This window comes from Oncorhynchus gorbuscha, linkage group LG06 (assembly GCF_021184085.1).
Source record: "Oncorhynchus gorbuscha isolate QuinsamMale2020 ecotype Even-year linkage group LG06, OgorEven_v1.0, whole genome shotgun sequence".
NCBI lineage: Eukaryota > Metazoa > Chordata > Actinopteri > Salmoniformes > Salmonidae > Oncorhynchus > Oncorhynchus gorbuscha.
The window spans coordinates 58,854,206-58,877,298 of record NC_060178.1 but is presented as its reverse complement, the minus strand read 5'-3'; the positions used below and the strand labels follow the sequence as shown (position 1 = coordinate 58,877,298).

Sequence of the window (23,093 nt, the reverse complement as noted above, 5' to 3'; positions counted from 1 at the left end):
CCACAATGATTACAACCCTATCTTCATGCCCTTCATACTAAATGTTATCCGTGTTGGAATTACCTTCCCTGAAAACAGCTACAGGAGTAAAGCTCTGCTGAGGAGTCCCACCCTAGAAATAACCCCACCCCTCCGTTCACCCCTCAGCCTCCTCCCAGATAGAGGGCTTTTGTTCTGCACCTAATGTTTTCATTAGGAAACTGGGTGAGAGAGAGAGAGAGAGAGAGAGAGAGAGAGAGAGAGAGAGAGAGAGCAATAGAGAGCAATAGAGAGCAATAGAGAGCAATAGAGAGCAATAGAGAGAGAGAGAGAAGAAAGAAAAAAAATGCATACAGTCTAGGTTAGCTTTCAGGAGATTTTGGGCACTGAATACACTGTGAGTATTTCTTTCTTTCTTCCCCGTATTTCTCTTATTGCAAGCACCAGTTAGACTCTACTCTTACCCTCCAGCTCCTCTCCTCCGCCATGACCCGCCCCGCCACCATCTCACTTGGACTTCTGCTCCTCCTCATTGGCTACACAGCAGCAGGTAAGATATGTGATTCGGTGTGGCTGGGGTTAGAGGTCATAGGGGAAAGAGCAGGGGGCACAGCAGATGTGTAAACAAACCATAAATAGGTGTGCGGTTCACTCTGTTCACTCTGTTCTGTTCTAAGTTGTTTGATAGAAGTGCTATTTTCTAAGTGACTTTGTAACAGTGTAGTGATGAACAGTACTCACTATGCAGTGGAGTTGAATAGTTCTTTGTGATGTCTAACCTTACATGAATTGGATATCTTTCCACTGTAAAATGGGTGGATTCTTCAAGGAATATCCATTGGCCATTCAGGATCTGTCAATGAGCATATAGGTTACAGGATACGTGTGTGCGTGGGTGACAGTTGGATGAACATGTGTGTGTGTGTGTGTGTGTGTGTGTGTGTGTGTGTGTGTGTGTGTGTGTGTGTGTGTGTGTGTGTGTGTGTGTGTGTGTGTGTGTGTGTGTGTGTGTGTGTGTGTGTGTGTGTGTGTGTGTGTGTGTGTGTGTGTGTGTGTGTGTGTGCATGATATATATTAGATAGATAGATAGATAGATAGATAGATAGATAGATAGATAGATAGATAGATAGATAGATAGATAGATAGATAGATAGATAGATAGATATAAACAGTCAAAGGTTTGGACACCTACTCATTCAGGGTTTTTTCTTAATGTTGACTATTTTCTACATTGTAGAATAATAGTGAAGACATCACAACTATGAAATAACACATAGAATCATGTAGTAACCAAAAAAGTGTTAAACAAATCATAATATATTTTATATTTGAGATTCTTCATGACAGCTTTGCACACTCTTGGTATTCTCTCAACCAGCTTCACCTGGAATGCTTTTCCAACCGTCTTGAAGGAGTTCCCACATATGCTGAGTACTAGTTGGCTGCTTTTCCTTCACTCTGCGGTCCAACTCATCCCAAACCATCTCAATTGGGTTGATGTCGGGTGATTGTCGAGGCAAGGTCATCTGATGCAGCATTCCATTACTATCCGTATTGGTCAAAAAGCCCTTACACAGCCAGTAGGTGTGTTGTGTCAATGTCCTGTTGAAAAACAAATTATAGTCTCACTAAGCGCAAACTAGATGGGATGGCGTATTGCTGCAGAATGCTGTGGTAGCCATGCTGGTTAAGTGTGCCTTGAATTCTAAATAAATCACAGTGTCATCAGTAAAGCACCATCACACCTTCTCCTCCATGCTTCATTGTGGGAACCACACATGCAGAGATCATCCGTTCACCTCCTCTGCATCTCACAAAGATACGGAGGATGGAACCAAAAATATAAAATTTGGACTCATCAGACACAAGGATAGTCTAATGAACATTGCACATGTTTATTGGCCCAAGCAAGTCTCTTCTTCTTATTGGTGTCCTTTAGTAGTGGTTTCTTTGCAGCAATTTGACCATGAATGCCTGATTCGCGCAGTCTCCTCTGAACAGTTGATGTTGAGATTTGTCTGTTACTTGAACTCAGTGAAGCATTTGTTTGGGCTGCAATATGAGGTGCAATTAACTCTAATGAACTTATCCTCTGCAGCAGAGGTAACTCTGGTGCTTCCTTTCCTGTGGAGGTCCACATGAGAGCCAGTTTCATCATAGCGTGTAATGTTTTTTTGCGACTGCACTTGAAGAAAGTTTCAATGTTCTAGACATTTTCTGAATTGACTGACCTTCATGTCTTAAAGTAATGATGGATTGTCATTTGTCTTTGCTTATTTGAGCTGTCCTTGCCATAATATGGACTTGGTCTTTTACCAAATAGGGCTATCTTCTGTATACCACCCCTACCTTGTCACAACACAACTGATTGGCTCAAACACATTAAGAAGGAAAGAAATTCCACAAATTAACACACCTGTTATTAATTGAAATGCATTACAGGTGACTAGCTCATGAAGCTGGTTGAGAGAATGCCAAGAGTGTGCAAAGCTGGCATAAAAGCAAAGAGTGGCTACTTTGTATAAATATAAAATATATTTAAATTTGTTTAAAATCAAATCAAATTGCATTAGTCACATGCGCCGAATACAACAAGTGTAGACCTTACAGTGAAATGCTTGCTACAATGCGGATAAAAAAATATATAAATAAGAATAAGAAATAAAAGTAACAAGTAACTAAAGAGCAGTAGTAAAATAACAATAGCGAGACTATACACAGGGGGTGTAACGGCGTTCTTCGTTTGTTGAAAGAGAGTCGGACCGAAATGCAGCGTGGTTGTTACTCATGATCTTTAATGAAGGATCGCGATACACAAAATAACTTATACATATACAAAAACAACAAACGGAACGTGAAACCTAATTACAGCATATCTGGTGATACTACACAGAGACAGGAACAATCACCCACGAAATACAAAGTGAAACCCAGGCTACCTAAATACGGTTCCCCATCAGAGACAACAAGAATCACCTGACTCTGATTGAGAACTGCCTCAGGCAGCCAAGCCTATACTAGACACACCCCTAATCAACCACAATCCCAATGCCTACAAAAACCCCAATACGACAATACAATATCCCCATGTCACACCCTGGCCTGAACAAATAATTAAAGAAAACACAAAATACTAAGACCAAGGCGTGACAGAACCCCCCCCCGGCTCGGGACGTGGACCCCACTCCATTAATGTCCTAGTTCCTCCCCTTCGCGTCCTGGGATAATCCACCCTCGCCGCCGACCATGGCCTAATAGTCCTCACCCAGAACCCCACTGAACTGAGGAGCAGCTTGTGACTGAGGGGCAGCTCGGAACTGAGGGGCAGCTCGGTACTGAGGGGCAGCTCGGGACTGAGGGGCAGTCCGGAACTGAGGGGAAGCCCAGTACTGAGAGAAAGCCCAGTACTGAGATGAAGCTCAGGTAGGTAGGCGGCTCCGGTAGATCCTGGCTGGCTGGCGGATTTGGAAGATTCTGGTTGACTAACAGATCTGGAAGATTCTGGTTGACTGGCAGATCTGGAAGAATCTGGTTGACTGGCAGATCTAGAAGATCATGGCTGACTGGCGGATCTAGCTGCTCTATGCAGACTGACAGCTCTGGCTGCTCCATGCAGACTGACAGCTCCTTGCAGACTGACAGCTCTGGCTGCTTCATGCCGACTGACAGCTCTGGTTGCTTCATACAGACTGACAGCTCTGGCTGCTTCATACAGACTGACAGCTCCGGCTGCTTCATGCAGACTGACAGCTCTGGCTGCTTCTTGCAGACTGACAGCTCCGGCTGCTCCATACAGACTGACAGCTCTGACTGCTCCATGAAGGCTGACAGCTCTGACTGCTCCATGCAGGCTGGCAGCACCTTGCAGACTGGCAACTCCTTGCAGACTAGCAGCTCCTTGCAGACTGGCAGCTCTGGCTGCTTCATGCAGACTGACAGTTTAGGCTGCTCCGAACAGGCAGGAGGCTCCGGCAGCGCTGTAGAGGAGGAAGGCTCTGATAACGCTGAACAGGCGGGAGACTCCGACAGCGCAGGAGAGGAGAAAGGCTCTGATAGCGCTGAACAGACAGGAGACTCCAGCACCGCTGCAGAGGAGGAAGGCTCTGATAGCGCTGAACAGGCGGGAGACTCCGACAGCACAGGAGAGGCGAGGCGCACTGTAGGCCTGATGTGTGGTGCTGGCACTGGTGATACTGGAGCGAGGACACGCACAGGAAGCCTGGTGCGGGGAGCTGCTACTGGAGGACTGGTGTGTGGAGGTGGCTCTGGATAGACCAGACAGTGCAGGCGCACTGGAGCCCTTGAGCACCGAGCCTGCCCAACCTTACCCGGTTGAATACTCTCGGTCGCCCTGCCAGTGCTGCGAGGTGGAATAGCCCGCACTGGGCTATGTATGCGAACCGGAGACACCGAGCGCAAGGCTGGTGCCATGTAAGCCGGCCCAAGGAGACATACTGGGGATCAGATGCGTAGAGCCTGCTTCATGGCATTGGCTCGACGCTCAATCTAGCCCGGCCGATACGCGGAGCTGAAATATACCGCACCGGGCTATGCACCCGCACTGGGGACACCGTGCGCACCACTGCATAACACGGTGCCTGCCCGGTCTCTCGCCCCCCGGTAAGCACAGGGATTTTGCGCAGGTCTCCTACCTGGCGTAGCCATATTCCCTGTAAGCCTCCCCCCCAATACATTTTTGGGGCTGATTCCCGGGCTTCCATCCACGTCGCCGTGCTGCCTCCTCATACCAGCGCCTCTTCGCTTTATCCGCCTCTAGTTCCTCCTTGGGGCGGCGATATTCACCAGGCTGAGCCCAGGGTCCTTTTCCGTCCAGTTCTTCCTCCCATGTCCAATTCTCCAAGTGGTGCAGCCTCTCCCACTGCAGCTGCTTCTGTTGCCTCTCCTTTGGCTCCTGCCTGTTAACACGCTGCTCGGTCCGTGTGTGGTGGGTGATTCTGTAACGGCGTTCTTCGTTTGTTGAAAGAGAGTCGGACCGAAATGCAGCGTGGTTGTTACTCATGATCTTTAATGAAGGATCGCGATACACGAAATAACTTATACATATACAAAAACAACAAACGGAACATGAAACCTAATTACAGCCTATCTGGTGATACTACACAGAGACAGGAACAATCACCCACGAAATATAAAGTGAAACCCAGGCTACCTAAATACGGTTCCCCATCAGAGACAACAAGAATCACCTGACTCTGATTGAGAACCGCCTCAGGCAGCCAAGCCTATACTAGACACACCCCTAATCAACCACAATCCCAATGCCTACAAAAACCCCAATACGACAATACAATATCCCCATGTCACACCCTGGCCTGAACAAATAATTGAAGAAAACACAAAATACTAAGACCAAGGCGTGACAGGGGGGTACCAGTACAGGGTCAATGTGCATGGGCATCGGTTAGTCAAGATAATTGAGGTCTTCCTGAGTCGAGGTAATTGAGGTGTTTAACACTTTTTTTGGCTACTACAAGATCACAACTATGCAATAGCACATATGAAATGTCTTCACTATTATTCTACAATGTAGAAAATAGTACACATTTGGAAAAAGTAGGTATGTCCAAACATTTGACTGGTACTGTGTAGAGAGAGATTACACTCATGAGGTTAAAACATCTGTTTCTTATTTTTAATGCAGCATTGACCTTTCTTCATGTAGTACTCATCGGTATTGAATTTTTAACAAAAATCTTCTATTTTATCCTTATATGTCTAATGTTTATCTATCATTCCAATCTTGTTTACTGCTCAACGAAAATCGTAAACATTTTAGCCCCCCCTCCATATCCTACTCTTTGAGGACTTGATTGGGCTTGAGTGTGACTTCATACACAAGGAATGGCCAACACATGGAACCACACACTAGTTCTTGCTCTCTCTCTGCCAATCCAATATTGATTCAGGAAATACTCTGGAGATCTGACTAACAGCTTGTTAGTCTCTTTTCCATGGGCGGGTCTGTATTTGGCAAGCTCTGGTTTGTGGGACCACTGGTGTTGTGTACAAACTGACCTAATGCTCTGGCTCGGTCTGTATTCGTCAGTATTCACTCCACTGCACGTCTTGCCCTGTCTCCTGTGGCCAGCGCAAACGCACATGTAAACATGGACACCCCACAGAGACACAGACACACAGAGACAGGCCAACACACACACACACACACACCATCTTCCAAACCTGTCTCCCAGGGCAGATGGTGTTAGATCAGACTCTTGTGGGCTGTTGTGTTTTCCTTTTCTATGTCCTCTGAGTGTGTGGGTCAGTATTTCTCCAGGTGCAGCTGTGACATCATACACATATGAGTGTGCACTTCATCAGGCACACACACACACACACACACACACACACACACACACACACACACACACACACACACACACACACACACACACACACACACACACACACACACACACACACACACACACACACACACACACACACACACACACACACACACACACACACACACACACACACACACACACCAGTGGCGTAGCACAGTTTCCTGTGGCCCCTCGCGAAACTATTGCTATGGGGCAGTGAGAAAAATGTGCAGTTTTATACATAGAGATCCTATTAAATTACTAGTATTCTAATTCATAGTGAAGGGCTGCTCTGCCTTCTTAACAACACTATCAACAAGGCATTTCCTACAGGCCCTAGTGCCTATCTAAGGTCTTCGAAAGCCAAGTTAACAAACAGATCACTGACCATCTCGAATCCCACCGTACCTTCTCCGCTGTGCAATCTGGTTTCCGAGCCGGAATCTGGTTTCCGAGCCGGTCACAGGTGCAGCTCAGCCACGCTAAAGGTACTAAACGATATCATAACCGCCATCGATTAAAGACAGTACTGTGCAGCCGTCTTCATCGACCTGGCCAATGCTTTCGACTCTGTCAATCACCCTATTCTTATCGTCAGACTCAATAGCCTCGGTTTTTCTAATGACTGCCTTGCCTGGTTCTCCAACTACTTTGCAGACAGAGTTCAGTGTGTCAAATTGGAGGGCATGTTGTTCGGTCCTCTGGCAGTCTCTATGGGGGTGCCACAGGGATCAATTCTCGGGCCGACTCTTTTCTGTGTATATATCAATGATGTTGCTCTTGCTGCGGGCGATTCCCTGATCCACCTCTACGCAGATGACACCATTCTGTATACTTCTGGCCATTCCTTGGGCACTGTGCTATCTAACCTCGAAACGAGCTTCAATGCCATACAACACTCCTTCCGTGGCCTCCAACTGCTCTTAAACGCTAGTAAAACCAAATGCATGCTTTTCAACCGTTCGCTGCCTGCACCTGCACGCCCGACTTGCATCACCACCCTGGATGGTTCCGACCTAGAATATGTCAACATCTATAAGTACTTAGGTGTCTGGCTAGACTGTAAACTCTCCTTCCAGACTCATATCTAACATCTCCAATCCAAAATCAAATCTAGAATCTGCTTTCTATTTCTCAACAAAGCCTCTTTCAGTCACGCCGCCAAACTTACCCTAGTAAAACTGACTATCCTACCGATCCTCGACTTCGGCGATGTCATCTACAAAATGGCTTCCAATACTCTACTCAGCAAACTGGATGCAGTTTATCACAATGCCGTCCGCTTTGTTACTAAAGCACCTTACACCACCCACCACTGCGACCTGTATGCTCTAGTCGGCTGGCCCTCGCTAGATATTCGTCGCCAGACCCACTGGCTCTAGGTCATCTACAAGTCCATGCTAGGTAAAGCTCCGCCTTATCTCAGTTCACTGGTCACGATGGCAACACCCACCCGTAGCATGCACTCCAGCAGGTGTATCTCACTGATCATCCCTAAAAACAACACCTCATTTGGTCGCTTTCCTTCCAGTTCTCTGCTGCCTGTGACTGGAACGAATCTCCCTCACCAACTTTAAACATCTGTTATCTGAGCAGCTAACCAATCGCTGCAGCTGTACATAGTCCATCGGTAAATAGCCCACCCAATTTACCTACCTCATCCCCATACTGTTTTTATTTATTTACTTTTCTGCTCTTTAGCACACCAGTATCTCTACCTGCACATGACCATCTGATCATTTATCACTCCAGTGTTAATCTGCTAAATTGTAATTATTCGCCTACCTCCTCATGCCTTTTGCACACAATGTATATAGACTCTATTTAAAATGTATTTTTATTTTTTACATTTCCTACTGTGTGATTGACTTATTTATTGTTTACTCCATGTGTAACTCTGTGTTGCTGTCTGTTCACACTGCTATGCTTTATCTTGGCCAGGTTGCAGTTGTAAATGAGAACTTGTTCCCAACTAGCCTACCTGGTTAAATAAAATAAAATAAATAAAAAGACAACAACTGATCGACAATAGAACTCACAAGGCTGAGCTAATTCGATCATATTCGCTCCCGACACACAAATGGACTATAAATAACGAAGTTATCAATTAGTTACCCTGACCAAATGGACAGCACATAAGCTGTATGCAGTTGGTCAGACTGAAAATTGGTCTCGTTTTCATCCCATTCAGCATGTCAGATCTCTAATGTTAGGGTGAAGCCTAGGCTGCCTAGGAGTTTTTGCTTGTGTCTGTCCAGAGTGGTTATGTGTTATCATCTTTGCTAAATAAATACCTGAAGAAAGTGGAAAACCTACTTGAGTTCGCGCAATAAAATGCGCTTCCTCTTTATTCTAACTTTTAATGGATGACGCGACGGAAGCTATTGAATTGATTTTGACATCCCAGAAAAAAGACAGTAGAAAGTTCCATATGTTCAGCAAGTAAATCAAATCAAATTTCATTGGTCACATAAACATATTTAGCAGATGTTATTGTGGGTGTAGCGAAATACTTGTGTTCCTAGCTTCAACAGTGCTGTAGTATCTAACAGTACAGTAGTATCTAAAAACGGTTCACAACAACACATCTAAAAGTAAAAGAATGGAATTAAGAAATATAGAAATATTAGATTGAGCAATGTCAGAGTGGCATTGACTAAAATATAGTAGCACAGAATACAGTATATACATATGAGATGAATAAAGCACTATGTAAACATTATTTAAACATTATTAAAGTGACTAGTGTTCCATTATTAAAGTGGCCAGTGATTCCAAGTCTATATATACATAGGGCAGCAGCCTCTAAGGTGCAGGGTTGTGTAAATCGTGGAACCCGTCTAGTGATGGCTATTTAACAGTCTGATGGCCTCGAGGTAGAAGCTGTTTTTCAGTCTCTCTGTCCCAGCTTTGATGCACCTGTACTGACCTCGCCTTCTGGATGATAGCGGGGTGAACAGGCAGTGGCTCGGGTGGTTGATGTCCTTGATGATCTTTATGGCCTTCCTGTAACATCGGGTGGTGTAGGTGTCCTGGAGGGCAGGTAGTTTGCCCCCGGTGATGCATTGAGCAGACCTCACCACCCTCTGGAGAGCCCTGCGGTTGCAGGTGGTGCAGTTGCCGTACCAGGCGGTGATACAACCCGACAGGATGCTCTCAATTGTGTATCTGTAAAAGTTTGTGAGGGTTTTAGAGGCCAAGCCAAATTTCTTCAGTCTCCTGAGGTTGAAGAGGCACTGTTGCGCCTCTTGTGATGTGTACGCCGAGGAACTTGAAGCTTTCCACTTTCACCACTGCGGTTCCGTCAAAGTGGAGAAGGTGGAGAGCTTCAAGTTCCTCGTCATTTGAAATTACCGCTGCAAGCTCCTTGGAGTTGCACTTGTTGCACTAGCGGAACTATCCCTCTCATTTAGTCTTTTTCCCAGAAGCTTGAATCTGATGTGGGCATTTATATGCTCCCGATTTTGTTTTGGCGTTTAGCTAAACGATTTATGTTCTTTAGGTAACTGTACCCCTCTTTTGCCCAAGGATGACTTTCCAAAAAGCAGGCAAGGCCAGAAATATAGGCGGCTTGATGAGAGGCTCCCTGTTAACCAGCTACTGTTATAATTTTGATACCAATTGGTATTGAACGCCCTCACCTTTTCATCCTTCTTCATGAAACTGATTTCAGGCAGAGGTCAAACATCGGTTTTAATTCACTTCTTCAATTGCAAGTAGCTAGCTACTGCTACTTGCTACTGAATTTAGCAAGGCAAATTGAAATATATTGCATTAGCTGGACACGAAAATAAAGTTCTAAAACCAAGAAAACAATGTATAATCTACCTCCTCCGTCTCCTGTAATTTGAAGAAACTAATTTGATTTGAATAATGTCCCCCAAAAATGTTCAACTATCATTTTTCAATCTCTATCTAATCATGTCACCAACTCACCAAGCTTCTCAACACACAAGCTTCTCAACACATAGATCGTACTCCCCTTCCTCCTCTGAGGAGCCTCCACTGGTTCAGTCGTGTGGTCAGGTGCCACAAAGAGGGACCTTGGAAAATGGACAATTGGCTCGGAACAGGGTTATACCAGTAACACACACACTTCCCTCACAGTCTTCAGCTGCAGTCTTAGGGTCTTTTGGTTCCCCTCCATGTTGATAACCAAGGAGCAGCAAAGGCTGTTTAAACTGGCAAAGCAGGGAAGTCTGGCATTCGACAGCAAACCACTGTGTTCAGGTTACATACGCCACATAACTCTCGAACTGAGACAGCATCCACTGTGTGCGTGCGTGCACACACTGTGTCACGTGCTAAAACACACATCTTTCACAGAATGGGATCAATCGATGCTCACATGTGACACGTCTTCCTAAGAAAAAAAGTCCTTATTGTAGTTTGCCAACTGGCTTATACACTCAGATGAATTTCATTTACTGAAAATGAATGGTGCTTATGTCTGCTTATGTCTGTGTACCTGTCTTATGTCTGCTTATGTCTGTGTACATGTCTTATGTCTGCTTATGTCTGTGTACCTGTCTTATGTCTGCTTATGTCTGTGTACATGTCTTATGTCTGCTTATGTCTGTGTACATGTCTTATGTCTGCTTATGTCTGTGTACATGTCTTATGTCTGCTTATGTCTGTGTACATGTCTTATGTCTGCTTATGTCTGTGTACATGTCTTATGTCTGCTTATGTCTGTGTACATGTCTTATGTCTGCTTATGTCTGTGTACATGTCTTATGTCTGCTTATGTCTGTGTACATGTCTTATGTCTGCTTATGTCTGTGTACATGTCTTATGTCTGCTTATGTCTGTGTACATGTCTTATGTCTGCTTATGTCTGTGTACATGTCTTATGTCTACTTATGTCTGTGTACCTGTCTTATGTCTGCTTATGTCTGTGTACATGTCTTATGTCTGCTTATGTCTGTGTACCTGTCTTATGTCTGCTTATGTCTGTGTACATGTCTTATGTCTGCTTATGTCTGTGTACCTGTCTTATGTCTGCTTATGTCTGTGTACCTGTCTTATGTCTGTGTACATGTCTTATGTCTGCTTATGTCTGTGTACATGTCTTATGTCTGCTTATGTCTGTGTACATGTCTTATGTCTGCTTATGTCTGTGTACATGTCTTATGTCTGCTTATGTCTGTGTACATGTCTTATGTCTGCTTATGTCTGTGTACATGTCTTATGTCTGCTTATGTCTGTGTACATGTCTTATGTCTGCTTATGTCTGTGTACATGTCTTATGTCTGCTTATGTCTGTGTACATGTCTTATGTCTGCTTATGTCTGTGTACATGTCTTATGTCTACTTATGTCTGTGTACCTGTCTTATGTCTGCTTATGTCTGTGTACATGTCTTATGTCTGCTTATGTCTGTGTACCTGTCTTATGTCTGCTTATGTCTGTGTACATGTCTTATGTCTGCTTATGTCTGTGTACCTGTCTTATGTCTGCTTATGTCTGTGTACCTGTCTTATGTCTGTGTACATGTCTTATGTCTGCTTATGTCTGTGTACATGTCTTATGTCTGCTTATGTCTGTGTACATGTCTTATGTCTGCATATGTCTGTGTACATGTCTTATGTCTGCTTATGTCTGTGTACATGTCTTATGTCTGCTTATGTCTGTGTACATGTCTTATGTCTGCTTATGTCTGTGTACATGTCTTATGTCTGCATATGTCTGTGTACATGTCTTATGTCTGCTTATGTCTGTGTACATGTCTTATGTCTGCTTATGTCTGTGTACATGTCTTATGTCTGCATATGTCTGTAGTACTGATGCAGAAACACCTGGCATGTTATGGAGCTCTATCTTACAATCATCCCTTGGGTTTCCTTGGCTTTTGTCCTAGATATGATCTGTGGGTTGTAATAGAGCGTGTAAAATTGTACCGCGGGATAGCTCCATAAAAACAGCACAACCGGCAATCAATGGCTGCTATTCACAGGACAGTCATGACACGCCAGGAAAATAAATGGTCCTTATCTTGTGCTCATTTTCTGACAGGCAGGGAATAGACAACTAGAACTATGAGGCCAAATTCAACACCTAGTTGACTGCTATATATCAGAGAAGAAGAGGCGAAGCGAGAGGGTTTACTCCGCCTAAAGTCTCTCCACGTTCAGAAGATCATTAGTTATTAAGCAAGTGAGCAGTGTTTATATGGGGAGCAAGGATAATTTAGTCAAGATAAACATGTATTGCTATTTTGATACAAGGCTTATTTTCACTAAATGAAGTTTCGTGCTGCTTAGGCTGTTAAGAGTGTACCGATACAAGTGTGATGCACGTGACATCGCGGCAACTTAGAGAAAACACATTTTATGTCGGAGACGGTCTATGCATATTCATGAGACTAGCATAGCATCTCACTTTCCATTGAATACAAGCGGTTGACGTCAACACCCATCATCGAATGTTCAAAATAGTATTCAAATAACAAGATGTATCCACCTATCCAAAGAGAGTAAAAGGCGAGCGCTTGAGAGCTTGCCGTTCCGCTAAGGGGACCACAAATCCCATTGTTCGAGCGGAGACATAGGCATCTCGTCATTATATCTACTATCTCTGTATGCAGTGTACAGTATGTTGTATGTAAATGTCTTTGTCTTGTGTTTGTAATACCCTTCAGTGTGCACAAGGGCTTGGGACAATATATAGTACGTAAGAAATGTCTAGCTTAAAGACCTATGTTAAACAGTTCTGTGATGTGATGGAAACCAGATGCAACAGGAAGTGTGGCTGAAGAGAATAGAAAGGACACCATGCAATAGATTATGCATGGTCTATGCTCCACTAATTATTAAGAAGAAACTTGTCTTCACAGACATACGGGCCGCACATCCCAGCCACATTCACATTCGGCAGAGACCAGAGCTTCAGCTCACAGAGAAAATAGGGGGGCTCTTTAAAAGGGTCTGGGTGGTTAATTGGAACCATGAAACCTGGATGACCAAGAGAAATAACCTGGTGGAACAATGTATATGGAGGTTTCTTCACCACACCCAACCCATGAAGGTTCAAGGTTGATTCAAAGTGAGACCGTCTTCCCTTCCAGACAAAGGGTTGCATCAAAGCTATGCCATTTCTAGTAGTAGACTACCAAGCCTAAAGGTAGCAAGGTAAAACACAGCCATTGATGCGGCTCCTTAATGCTAACCCTGGATCAGCGGCATCTCTTCTAAACAAACTGGGTCACGTACTGGTGAGAGTGAGGGTGAACTGATCCCAACTCAGTTTGTGGCAGTGTGATGTCAACAGAATGGCATGTGGTCAGAGGTTGTGGTGAACTGGATAGCTGAGCTGCAGGCTGCCTGCAGAGCAGAGATGTAGAGGTAATAGAAAACACTTGGAACGGGCTGTGAACCAGTCAGAGGGAGAGAGAGAGAGGAAGGAGCAGGACAGGAGACAAGAAAGACTTGTTTTGGTGACCTTTAGAGATTAGCTGGATGAAGATTTATAATGGAACTCAAGCTGTGGATAGAGATAGTAGACAAAAATACACTGTGCATTCTCAGGCCGAGGGAGAATTTGAGAATTTTGCTGTGCTGTGTATTGGGGTCCATACATACTACAATGTATCCTATAGTCTAGGCTCCATGTAGGATACTAAGGTGTTGTAATGGAAAGATAATATCAGAAATACTGTTAGAAATATTGTTGTATTGTATGGAAAATTATGCCTTCTCCTCTATGTTTTCCATAAGGACCTGAGTCTGAGCTCCAACCCAGAGCTGTGCGGTCGAGTGCCTGTCAGGACCACAGTACTCTTCATGACAGACTGGATGTAGTGGAGAAGGTAGAGTAAGACGCAATGCTTTTCACGGGTCTCTTTCTGTCACACTATAACAACGTCATATGACGGAGTTATAAAGCCTTCACAAACCCTGTATCCCTTTAACTGCCTCTTCTTGAGAAACATGTTGAAAAAATGATTTGACCTTTGCATTCCTATTTCTAATAACTCGAATAAGAACTAGAAATATAATTTTTTCAAGTTGATGTTTTCTAAGTCAATTACAGAGCTCTACCACGTGGTTGAGAAGTCACATTAGAATGGCAATTTGCATGGGAATTTTTACTCATCTCAAAAATAGAACATGAATTACTTCAATGGCTTTTATAGGTAAGCATTGGTAAACAAGGACCAATTTCAAATTTGAACATATAATGTTTGTGTGTCCAAATATGAATATTCAATGACATAATATGGTTTTCTTGAATTTGAAATGATCTCGGTCAGGGATGGCCAACTAGCGGCCCAAAGCCCCCGTTTTGTAGGCCCACAGATCAATTTCCCCCCAAAATTCAATTAAAGTTAGGAACTCAGTCAGGGTCTCGACATAATGTTGAGAGTTAGAATAGTAGAATAGACAATTCATTTTAAAATTTGGTTGTGCATCAGCAGTTTCTCTCTTGTTTATGTAAGTCACTGACAGTCACTGAATTAGTCCATGCCAGCTAAACATTTTTAGATTTTAAATTTGTCTAGCCAGCTATCCAAACGTGTGGTAATCATGGTCGAATTATGGACCCGGAGACCCCATTGATTTTGTAAGTCACTCTCACTCAGATATCATATTAGTCAGGCCACATGTAGGATTGCAGGAAATTTGCTCAACAACCGCAAACATTTCTCTCTACTTTATGGCAAAATGTTTAGAATGAATGGAAATGAGCTCTAAAACTGCTCATTTTAAATGAGTAGAATTGCATGAAATTAGTTAGGAAATTGCTAAATCCTTACTCCACCCCATGGCAAAATAATTGCATCAAACGTGCTTTAAAAATGGCAAAATGTTTTCTATGCCCAATGGCAAAATGTTTAGAATGAATGGGAATTAGCTCTAAAACTGCTCATTTCAAATGAGTAGAATTGCATGAAATTAGTTAGGAAATTGCTAAATCCTTACTCCACCCCATGGCAAAATAATTGCATCAAACGTGCTTTAAAACTGCAACATTCTTCTCTTTGCCCCATGGCACAGATGTGGGTGCACAGAATCGCTAGCCACTGTGCCCCCACTCCCATCGAGGTCGCCCGTCCCCGATCCAGGTTCTTCCATCATATTTCCACATGATCAGACTACATTTTGAGATAATGAATGACAAAGAGCAGGTTTTAATGACTATTATAGGCCTTATTTTACAGGTGACCTTTCATCTGAATATTGATTAATTGACCCCATGGGCATGAAATGGGGTTTAACCCATTTGTTGCCAACAATCCAATCATATTTTTCACCAAAATAAGTATTTGTTCTAAAACATATTTGTGCCCTATTCTTAGTCCAGCGTACTTTTTAATGACATATCAACTGCCTGATAGAGAAATGTATTTACATATTCCTACTCTTCAAGATCTCTACTAACAAGGATGGTGCAATATTCATCCCTCACCATCTGAATTCCTGCCTTTTATCCCATATCTTTGGTGACTGATTTAGAGTTTTCTTACAGCCCTCTGAGTGGGCCAAGTTAGTGCCACAAAACTGAACTTCAGCAACCCAAAAGGGTACCAAGTATGTCAATTTCTGCAGGAGGGCTGAGGGAGTTGACCAATCAAGTTGAAGTAAATATTTATTTTATATCCACTTCTAAATCCACTGTCAAATTTAAATCAAAACCAAATGTCATAATATATGAGGGGCCTTTTGTGGCTACACTTTATAATGATATTCTAATTCTTATTAATTATTTGTTAAGCATTTATGTAGGCTTCAATAAACCATAACATATATACTTTGCTTTAAAGTGTGACCTACCATTCTTTGTATGTCACACACAAATAAATCTAGCCTTATTTAAAAATAGTTTCACATTTCCCAATTTCCAGGGCAGACATTCAATCATCCAAGGAATTTGGGAGATTTCCCAGTGGTTTGTAACATTACTACATTGTCTCATTTTTTTTATGGTGACACTAAAATAATCTGCACTATTTCCTTAAAAGGAAGTTTTTTGTACTAACAATGCCCATCCAAACCACTCAGCAGTGGAAATCATTCAGTTACAATAAAGTATTGGTTCACACCGCCCAGGGAGTGTTGCTGTTGAATGAGTATTGACTGCATCTGAGGAGGACCTACAGTACCAATCAAATGTTTGGACACACCTACTCATTCCAGGGTTTTTCTTTATTTTTACTATTTTCTACATTGTAGAATAATAGTGAAGACATCAAAACGATTAAATATTACAAATGGAATCATGTAGTAACCAAATCAAAATTCTTCAAAGTAGCCGCCTTGATGACAGCTTTGCACACTCTTGGTCTGTAAATAGAAAACTAATGGAATAAACGACAGTGTCGCATCTCTAGCAACCAGAAGATGAGAAAGTAGGAACTTGTAATAAAAAATGAAAATAAAAGGCGAAACATTGTTATGCAGGTGAATGAGGACCCAAAAGCGACTTAGCGAAAACAGAGTCTTTATTCCAGTAAAACTCAAGACGAAAACAAAACAGGAAAAAACTTAAATCCACTCGTAGTAACGAGGACAGACTGGAGACTCGAGCATTGACTGCAGGTTGCTTCGGGAAGGCACCGACCGTAGCAGACTCAGACACCTGCTCACACGCAGCATCTGAAGGAGACAAGACACGACAGGGCGAGACAAGGACACAGCACAGCGAACATCATACAAGGATCCGACAAGGACAGAAGCGGAAAACAAGGGGAGAAATAGGGACTCTAATCAGAGGACAAAATAGGGGACAGGTGTGAAAAGACTAAATGAGTGAGTTAGGAGAATGAGGAACAGCTGGGAGCAGGAACGGAACGATAGAGAGAGGAGAGAGAGGGAGGGGGAGAGAGAGGGATAGAAAAAGGGAACGAACCTAATAAGACCAGCAGGGGGAAACGAACAGAAGGGAAAGCATAATGACAAGACAATATAAGACAAAACATGACAGTACCCCCCCACTCACAGAGCGCCTCCTGGCGCACTCGAGGAGGAATCCTGGCGGAAACGGAGGAAATCATCAATCAGCGAACGGTCCAGCACGTCCCGAGATGGAACCCAACTCCTCTCCTCAGGACCGTAACCCTCCCAATCCACTAAGTACTGGTGACCACGTCCCCGAGAACGCATGTCCATGATCCTACGTACCTTGTAAATAGGTGCGCCCTCGACAAGGACGGGGGGAAGACGAACGGGGGTGCGAAGAAAGGGCTTGACACAGGAGACATGGAAGACAGGATGGACGCGACGAAGATGTCGCGGAAGAAGCAGTCGCACAGCGACAGGATTGACGACCTGGGAGACACGGAACGGACCAATGAACCGCGGAGTCAACTTACGAGAAGCTGTCGTAAGGGGAAGGTTACGATTGGAAAGCCACACTCTCTGGCCGCGACAATACCTAGGACTCTTAATCCTACGTTTATTGGCGGCTCTCACAGTCTGCGCCCTGTAACGGCAAAGTGCAGACCTCACCCTCCTCCAGGTGCGCTCACAACGTTGGACAAACGCCTGAGCGGAGGGAACGCTGGACTCGGCGAGCTGGGACGAGAACAGAGGAGGCTGGTAACCCAGACTACTCTGAAACAGAGATAGCCCGGTAGCAGACGAAGGAAGCGAGTTGTGAGCGTATTCTGCCCAGGGGAGCTGTTCTGCCCAAGACGCAGGGTTTCTAAAAGAAAGGCTGCGTAGTATGCGACCAATCGTCTGATTGGCCCTTTCTGCTTGACCGTTAGACTGGGGATGAAAACCGGAAGAGAGACTGACGGAAGCACCAATCAAACGACAGAACTCCCTCCAAAACTGTGACGTGAATTGCGGACCTCTGTCTGAAACGGCGTCTAACGGGAGGCCATGAATTCTGAACACATTCTCGATGATGATTTGTGCCGTCTCCTTAGCGGAAGGAAGCTTAGCGAGGGGAATGAAATGTGCCGCCTTAGAGAACCTATCGACAACCGTAAGAATCACAGTCTTCCCCGCAGACGAAGGCAGACCGGTAATGAAGTCTAAGGCGATGTGAGACCATGGTCGAGAAGGAATGGGAAGCGGTCTGAGACGACCGACAGGAGGAGAGTTACCTGACTTAGTCTGCGCGCAATCCGAACAAGCAGCCACGAAACGGCGCGTGTCACGCTCCTGAGTAGGCCACCAAAAGCGCTGGCGAATAGAAGCAAGAGTACCTCGAACGCCGGGATGGCCAGCTAACTTGGCAGAGTGAGCCCACTGAAGAACAGCCAGACGAGTAGAAACAGGAACGAAAAGAAGGTTACTAGGACAAGCGCGCGGCGACGCAGTGTGAGTGAGTGCTTGCTTAACCTGTCTCTCAATTCCCCAGACTGTCAACCCGACAACACGCCCATAAGGAAGAATCCCCTCGGGATCAGTAGAAGCCACAGAAGAACTAAAGAGACAGGATAAGGCATCAGGCTTGGTGTTCTTATTACCCGGGCGATAAGAAATCACAAACTCGAAACGAGCGAAAAACAACGCCCAACGAGCTTGACGTGCATTAAGTCGTTTGGCAGAACGGATGTACTCAAGGTTCTTATGGTCAGTCCAAACGACAAAAGGAACGGTCGCCCCCTCCAACCACTGTCGCCATTCGCCTAGGGCTAAGCGGATGGCGAGCAGTTCGCGGTTACCCACATCATAGTTGCGTTCCGATGGCGACAGGCGATGAGAAAAATAAGCGCAAGGATGAACCTTATCGTCAGACTGGAAGCGCTGGGATAGAATGGCTCCCACGCCCACCTCTGAAGCGTCAACCTCGACAATGAATTGTTTAGTGACGTCAGGAGTAACGAGGATAGGAGCGGACGTAAAACGCTTCTTGAGGAGATCAAAAGCTCCCTGGGCGGAACCGGACCACTTAAAGCACGTCTTGACAGAAGTAAGAGCTGTGAGAGGGGCAGCAACTTGACCGAAATTACGAATGAAACGCCGATAGAAATTAGCGAAACCTAGAAAGCACTGCAACTCGACACGTGACCTTGGAACGGGCCAATCACTGACAGTCTGGACCTTAGCGGGATCCATCTGAATGCCTTCAGCGGAAATAACAGAACCGAGAAAAGTGACGGAGGAGACATGAAAGGCGCACTTCTCAGCCTTCACGTAGAGACAATTCTCTAAAAGGCGCTGGAGTACACGTCGAACGTGCTGAACATGAATCTCGAGTGACGGTGAAAAAATCAGGATATCGTCAAGGTAGACAAAAACAAAGATGTTCAGCATGTCTCTCAGTACATCATTAACTAATGCCTGAAAAACAGCTGGAGCATTAGCGAGACCAAACGGCAGAACCCGGTACTCAAAATGCCCTAACGGAGTGTTAAACGCCGTTTTCCACTCGTCCCCCTCTCTGATGCGCACGAGATGGTAAGCATTACGAAGGTCCAACTTAGTAAAGAACCTGGCTCCCTGCAGAATCTCGAAGGCTGATGACATAAGGGGAAGCGGATAACGATTCTTAACCGTTATGTCATTCAGCCCTCGATAATCCACGCAGGGGCGCAGAGTACCGTCTTTCTTCTTAACAAAACAAAACCCCGCCCCGGCAGGAGAGGAAGAAGGCACTACGGTGCCGGCGTCAAGAGAAACAGACAAATAATCTTCGAGAGCCTTACGTTCGGGAGCCGACAGAGAGTATAGTCTACCCCGAGGGGGAGTGGTCCCCGGAAGGAGATCAATACTACAATCATACGACCTGTGAGGAGGAAGGGAGTTGGCTCTGGACCGACTGAAGACCGTGCGCAGATCATGATATTCCTCCGGCACTCCTGTCAAATCACCAGGTTCCTCCTGAGAAGAGGGGACAGAAGAAACAGGAGGGATAGCAGACATTAAACACTTCACATGACAAGAAACGTTCCAGGATAGGATAGAATTACTAGACCAATTAATAGAAGAATTATGACATACTAGCCAGGGATGACCCAAAACAACAGGTGTAAAAGGTGAACGAAAAATCAAAAAGGAAATAGTCTCACTGTGGTTACCAGATACTGTGAGGGTTAAAGGTAGTGTCTCATATCTGATACTGGGGAGATGACTACCATCTAAGGCGAACATGGGCGTGGGCTTACCTAACTGTCTGAGAGGAATGTCATGTTTCCGAGCCCATGCTTCGTCCATAAAACAACCCTCAGCCCCAGAGTCTATCAAGGCACTGCATGAAGCAGCCGAACCGGTCCAGCGTAGATGGACCGACATAGTAGTACAGGATCTTGATGGAGAGACCTGAGTAGTAGCGCTCACCAGTAGCCCTCCGCTTACTGATGAGCTCTGGCTTTTACTGGACATGAATTGACAAAATGTCCAGCAAATCCGCAATAGAGGCACAGGCGGTTGGTGATCCTCCGTTCCCTCTCCTTAGTCTAGATGCGAATACCTCCCAGATGCATGGGCTCAGTCTCTGAGCCGGAGGAAGGAGATGGTTGCGATGCGGAGAGGGGAAAACCCGTTAACGCGAGCTCTCTTCCACGAGCTCGGTGACGAAGATCTACCCGTCGTTCTATGCGGATGGCGCGTGCAATCAAAGAGTCCACACTGGAAGGAACCTCACGGGAGAGAATCTCATCCTTCACCTCTGCGTGGAGTCCCTCCAGAAAACGAGCGAGCAGCGCCGGCTCGTTCCAGTCACTAGAGGCAGCAAGAGTGCGAAACTCTATAGAGTAATCCGTTATGGATCGATCACCTTGACATAGGGAAGCCAGGGCCCTAGAAGCCTCCCTACCAAAAACTGAACGATCAAAAACCCGTATCATCTCCTCTTTAAAGTTCAGGTAATTGTTAGAACAATCAGCCCTTGCCTCCCAGATAGCTGTGCCCCACTCTCGAGCCCGGCCAGTAAGGAGTGATATGACGTAAGCAACCCGAGCTCTCTCTCTTGAGTATGTGTTGGGTTGGAGAGAGAACACAATATCACACTGGGTGAGAAAGGAGCGGCACTCAGTGGGCTGCCCGGAGTAACAAGGTGGGTTATTAACCCTAGGTTCCGGAGACTCGGCAGACCAGGAAGTAGCTGGTGGCACGAGACGAAGACTCTGGAACTGTCCAGAGAGGTCGGAAACCTGAGCGGCCAGGGTCTCAACGGCATGACGAGCAGCAGACAATTCCTGCTCGTGTCTGCCGAGCATAGCTCCCTGGATCTCGACGGCAGTGTTACGAGAATCCGTAGTCGCTGGGTCCATTCTTGGTCGGATCCTTCTGTTATGCAGGTGAATGAGGACCCAAAAGCGACTTAGCGAAAACAGAGTCTTTATTCCAGTAAAACTCAAGACGAAAACAAAACAGGAAAAAACTTAAATCCACTCGTAGTAACGAGGACAGACTGGAGACTCGAGCATTGACTGCAGGTTGCTTCGGGAAGGCACCGACCGTAGCAGACTCAGACACCTGCTCACACGCAGCATCTGAAGGAGACAAGACACGACAGGGCGAGACAAGGACACAGCACAGTGAACATCATACAAGGATCTGACAAGGACAGAAGCGGAAAACAAGGGGAGAAATAGGGACTCTAATCAGAGGACAAAATAGGGGACAGGTGTGAAAAGACTAAATGAGTGAGTTAGGAGAATGAGGAACAGCTGGGAGCAGGAACGGAACGATAGAGAGAGGAGAGAGAGGGAGGGGGGAGAGAGAGGGATAGAAAAAGGGAACGAACCTAATAAGACCAGCAGGGGGGAAACGAACAGAAGGGAAAGCATAATGACAAGATAATATAAGACAAAACATGACAAACATTTTATTTTCTGCTGGTGAATATGCGCTTTCATATTGTTTTCTTTGGAAACGGTGGTATAAGCGGGATAAACGCCTCCATTCTGTACATTACCTTGGAAAAATTAACTCTGCAAAGAACTCTGCGTAGTCCATTATTTCCAAGGCGATGTACAGAACGTCAGTGTTTATCCTTTATGTAACAGCGTCACCTTGATAGGCTTACATTACATTTTTGCCATATTGCTTACTATCCAATTCTTTCAGATCTGCACTCAGATGGGTCTAGGTTCTAGGGGTAGGACCTAGAAATCAATGTGAGTTGAGCTGATAATGACCCTGTCTGTCCCCTGCAGCGTGTAGAGGACACAGTTCAGAAGCTGGAGGATGAGCTGGCTGTGCTCCTGGATGCCATAGAGGCCCCTGAGTGGAGCCCCCTGCTGGAAACTGCTGGAAAACCTGTGGTGGACATCCTGGATGGCCAGGGACTGGGAGAAGGTGGCGATTCCTGAGAGAGGAGAGCAGAGATCTCTGTTGAGGGGCTATGCTACTTCACTCTGCCCTGATGAGGGTGCACCTGGCAAGGACAGACAATGAAAGATACTTGAATGTACAATCTTTGTTTTTCTGGACTTGAAAGTGTACACAAACTATATAAAACAAGCCCTTTGATGAGTAAACACAGGCTTAGTATGTATTCTGTGCAACAGTTGATAGATCACGACACTAATGCTTACTTGACTGCATAATACACTCCTCTAATCCTCAGACACTCTCACCCTTTCTTCTTAGACTAAAGCGGAATCCCTACACACAAGGGTAACTGTCTCAGCCTCTCAGGATGGCTACAGTTCTAAACAATTGATACGTTGGTTTTTTATCTAGTAATGTATTCTGTTCTGTGTGGGATTGTGTCCCTTTCTCGTCCCATGCCTCTGTTCCACCCCCTGGTGCCAGTTGAGAGCTACACATGCAGCACCGAGCCACAAGGTAGGCCGTGCCCTTTACCACAGATCAAGAATCAGGTTACACAACCCCTACCTAAACCATTAGGGAGGCTTGAAATA

The 23,093-nt window shown here is 45.1% G+C and overlaps 1 protein-coding gene across 2 annotated transcripts; it reads left to right on the top strand.

The window, feature by feature from the left end:
• Positions 1–255: 255 nt before the first annotated feature.
• Positions 256–22,794, top strand: LOC124038154 (placenta-specific protein 9-like). Of its 2 annotated transcripts, XM_046353669.1 has the most exons (4): positions 268–376; positions 451–529; positions 14,044–14,135; positions 22,383–22,794. In XM_046353669.1, the coding sequence occupies exons 2-4, from the start codon at positions 466–468 to the stop codon at positions 22,536–22,538; spliced, it is 312 nt and encodes a 103-aa protein (XP_046209625.1). In that variant the 5' UTR covers positions 268–376; positions 451–465; the 3' UTR covers positions 22,539–22,794. The 2 variants fall into 2 exon arrangements, with proteins under 2 accessions (XP_046209624.1, XP_046209625.1); XM_046353668.1 differs by having other exon boundaries at positions 256–529.
• The last annotated feature ends 299 nt before the right edge of the window (positions 22,795–23,093 follow it).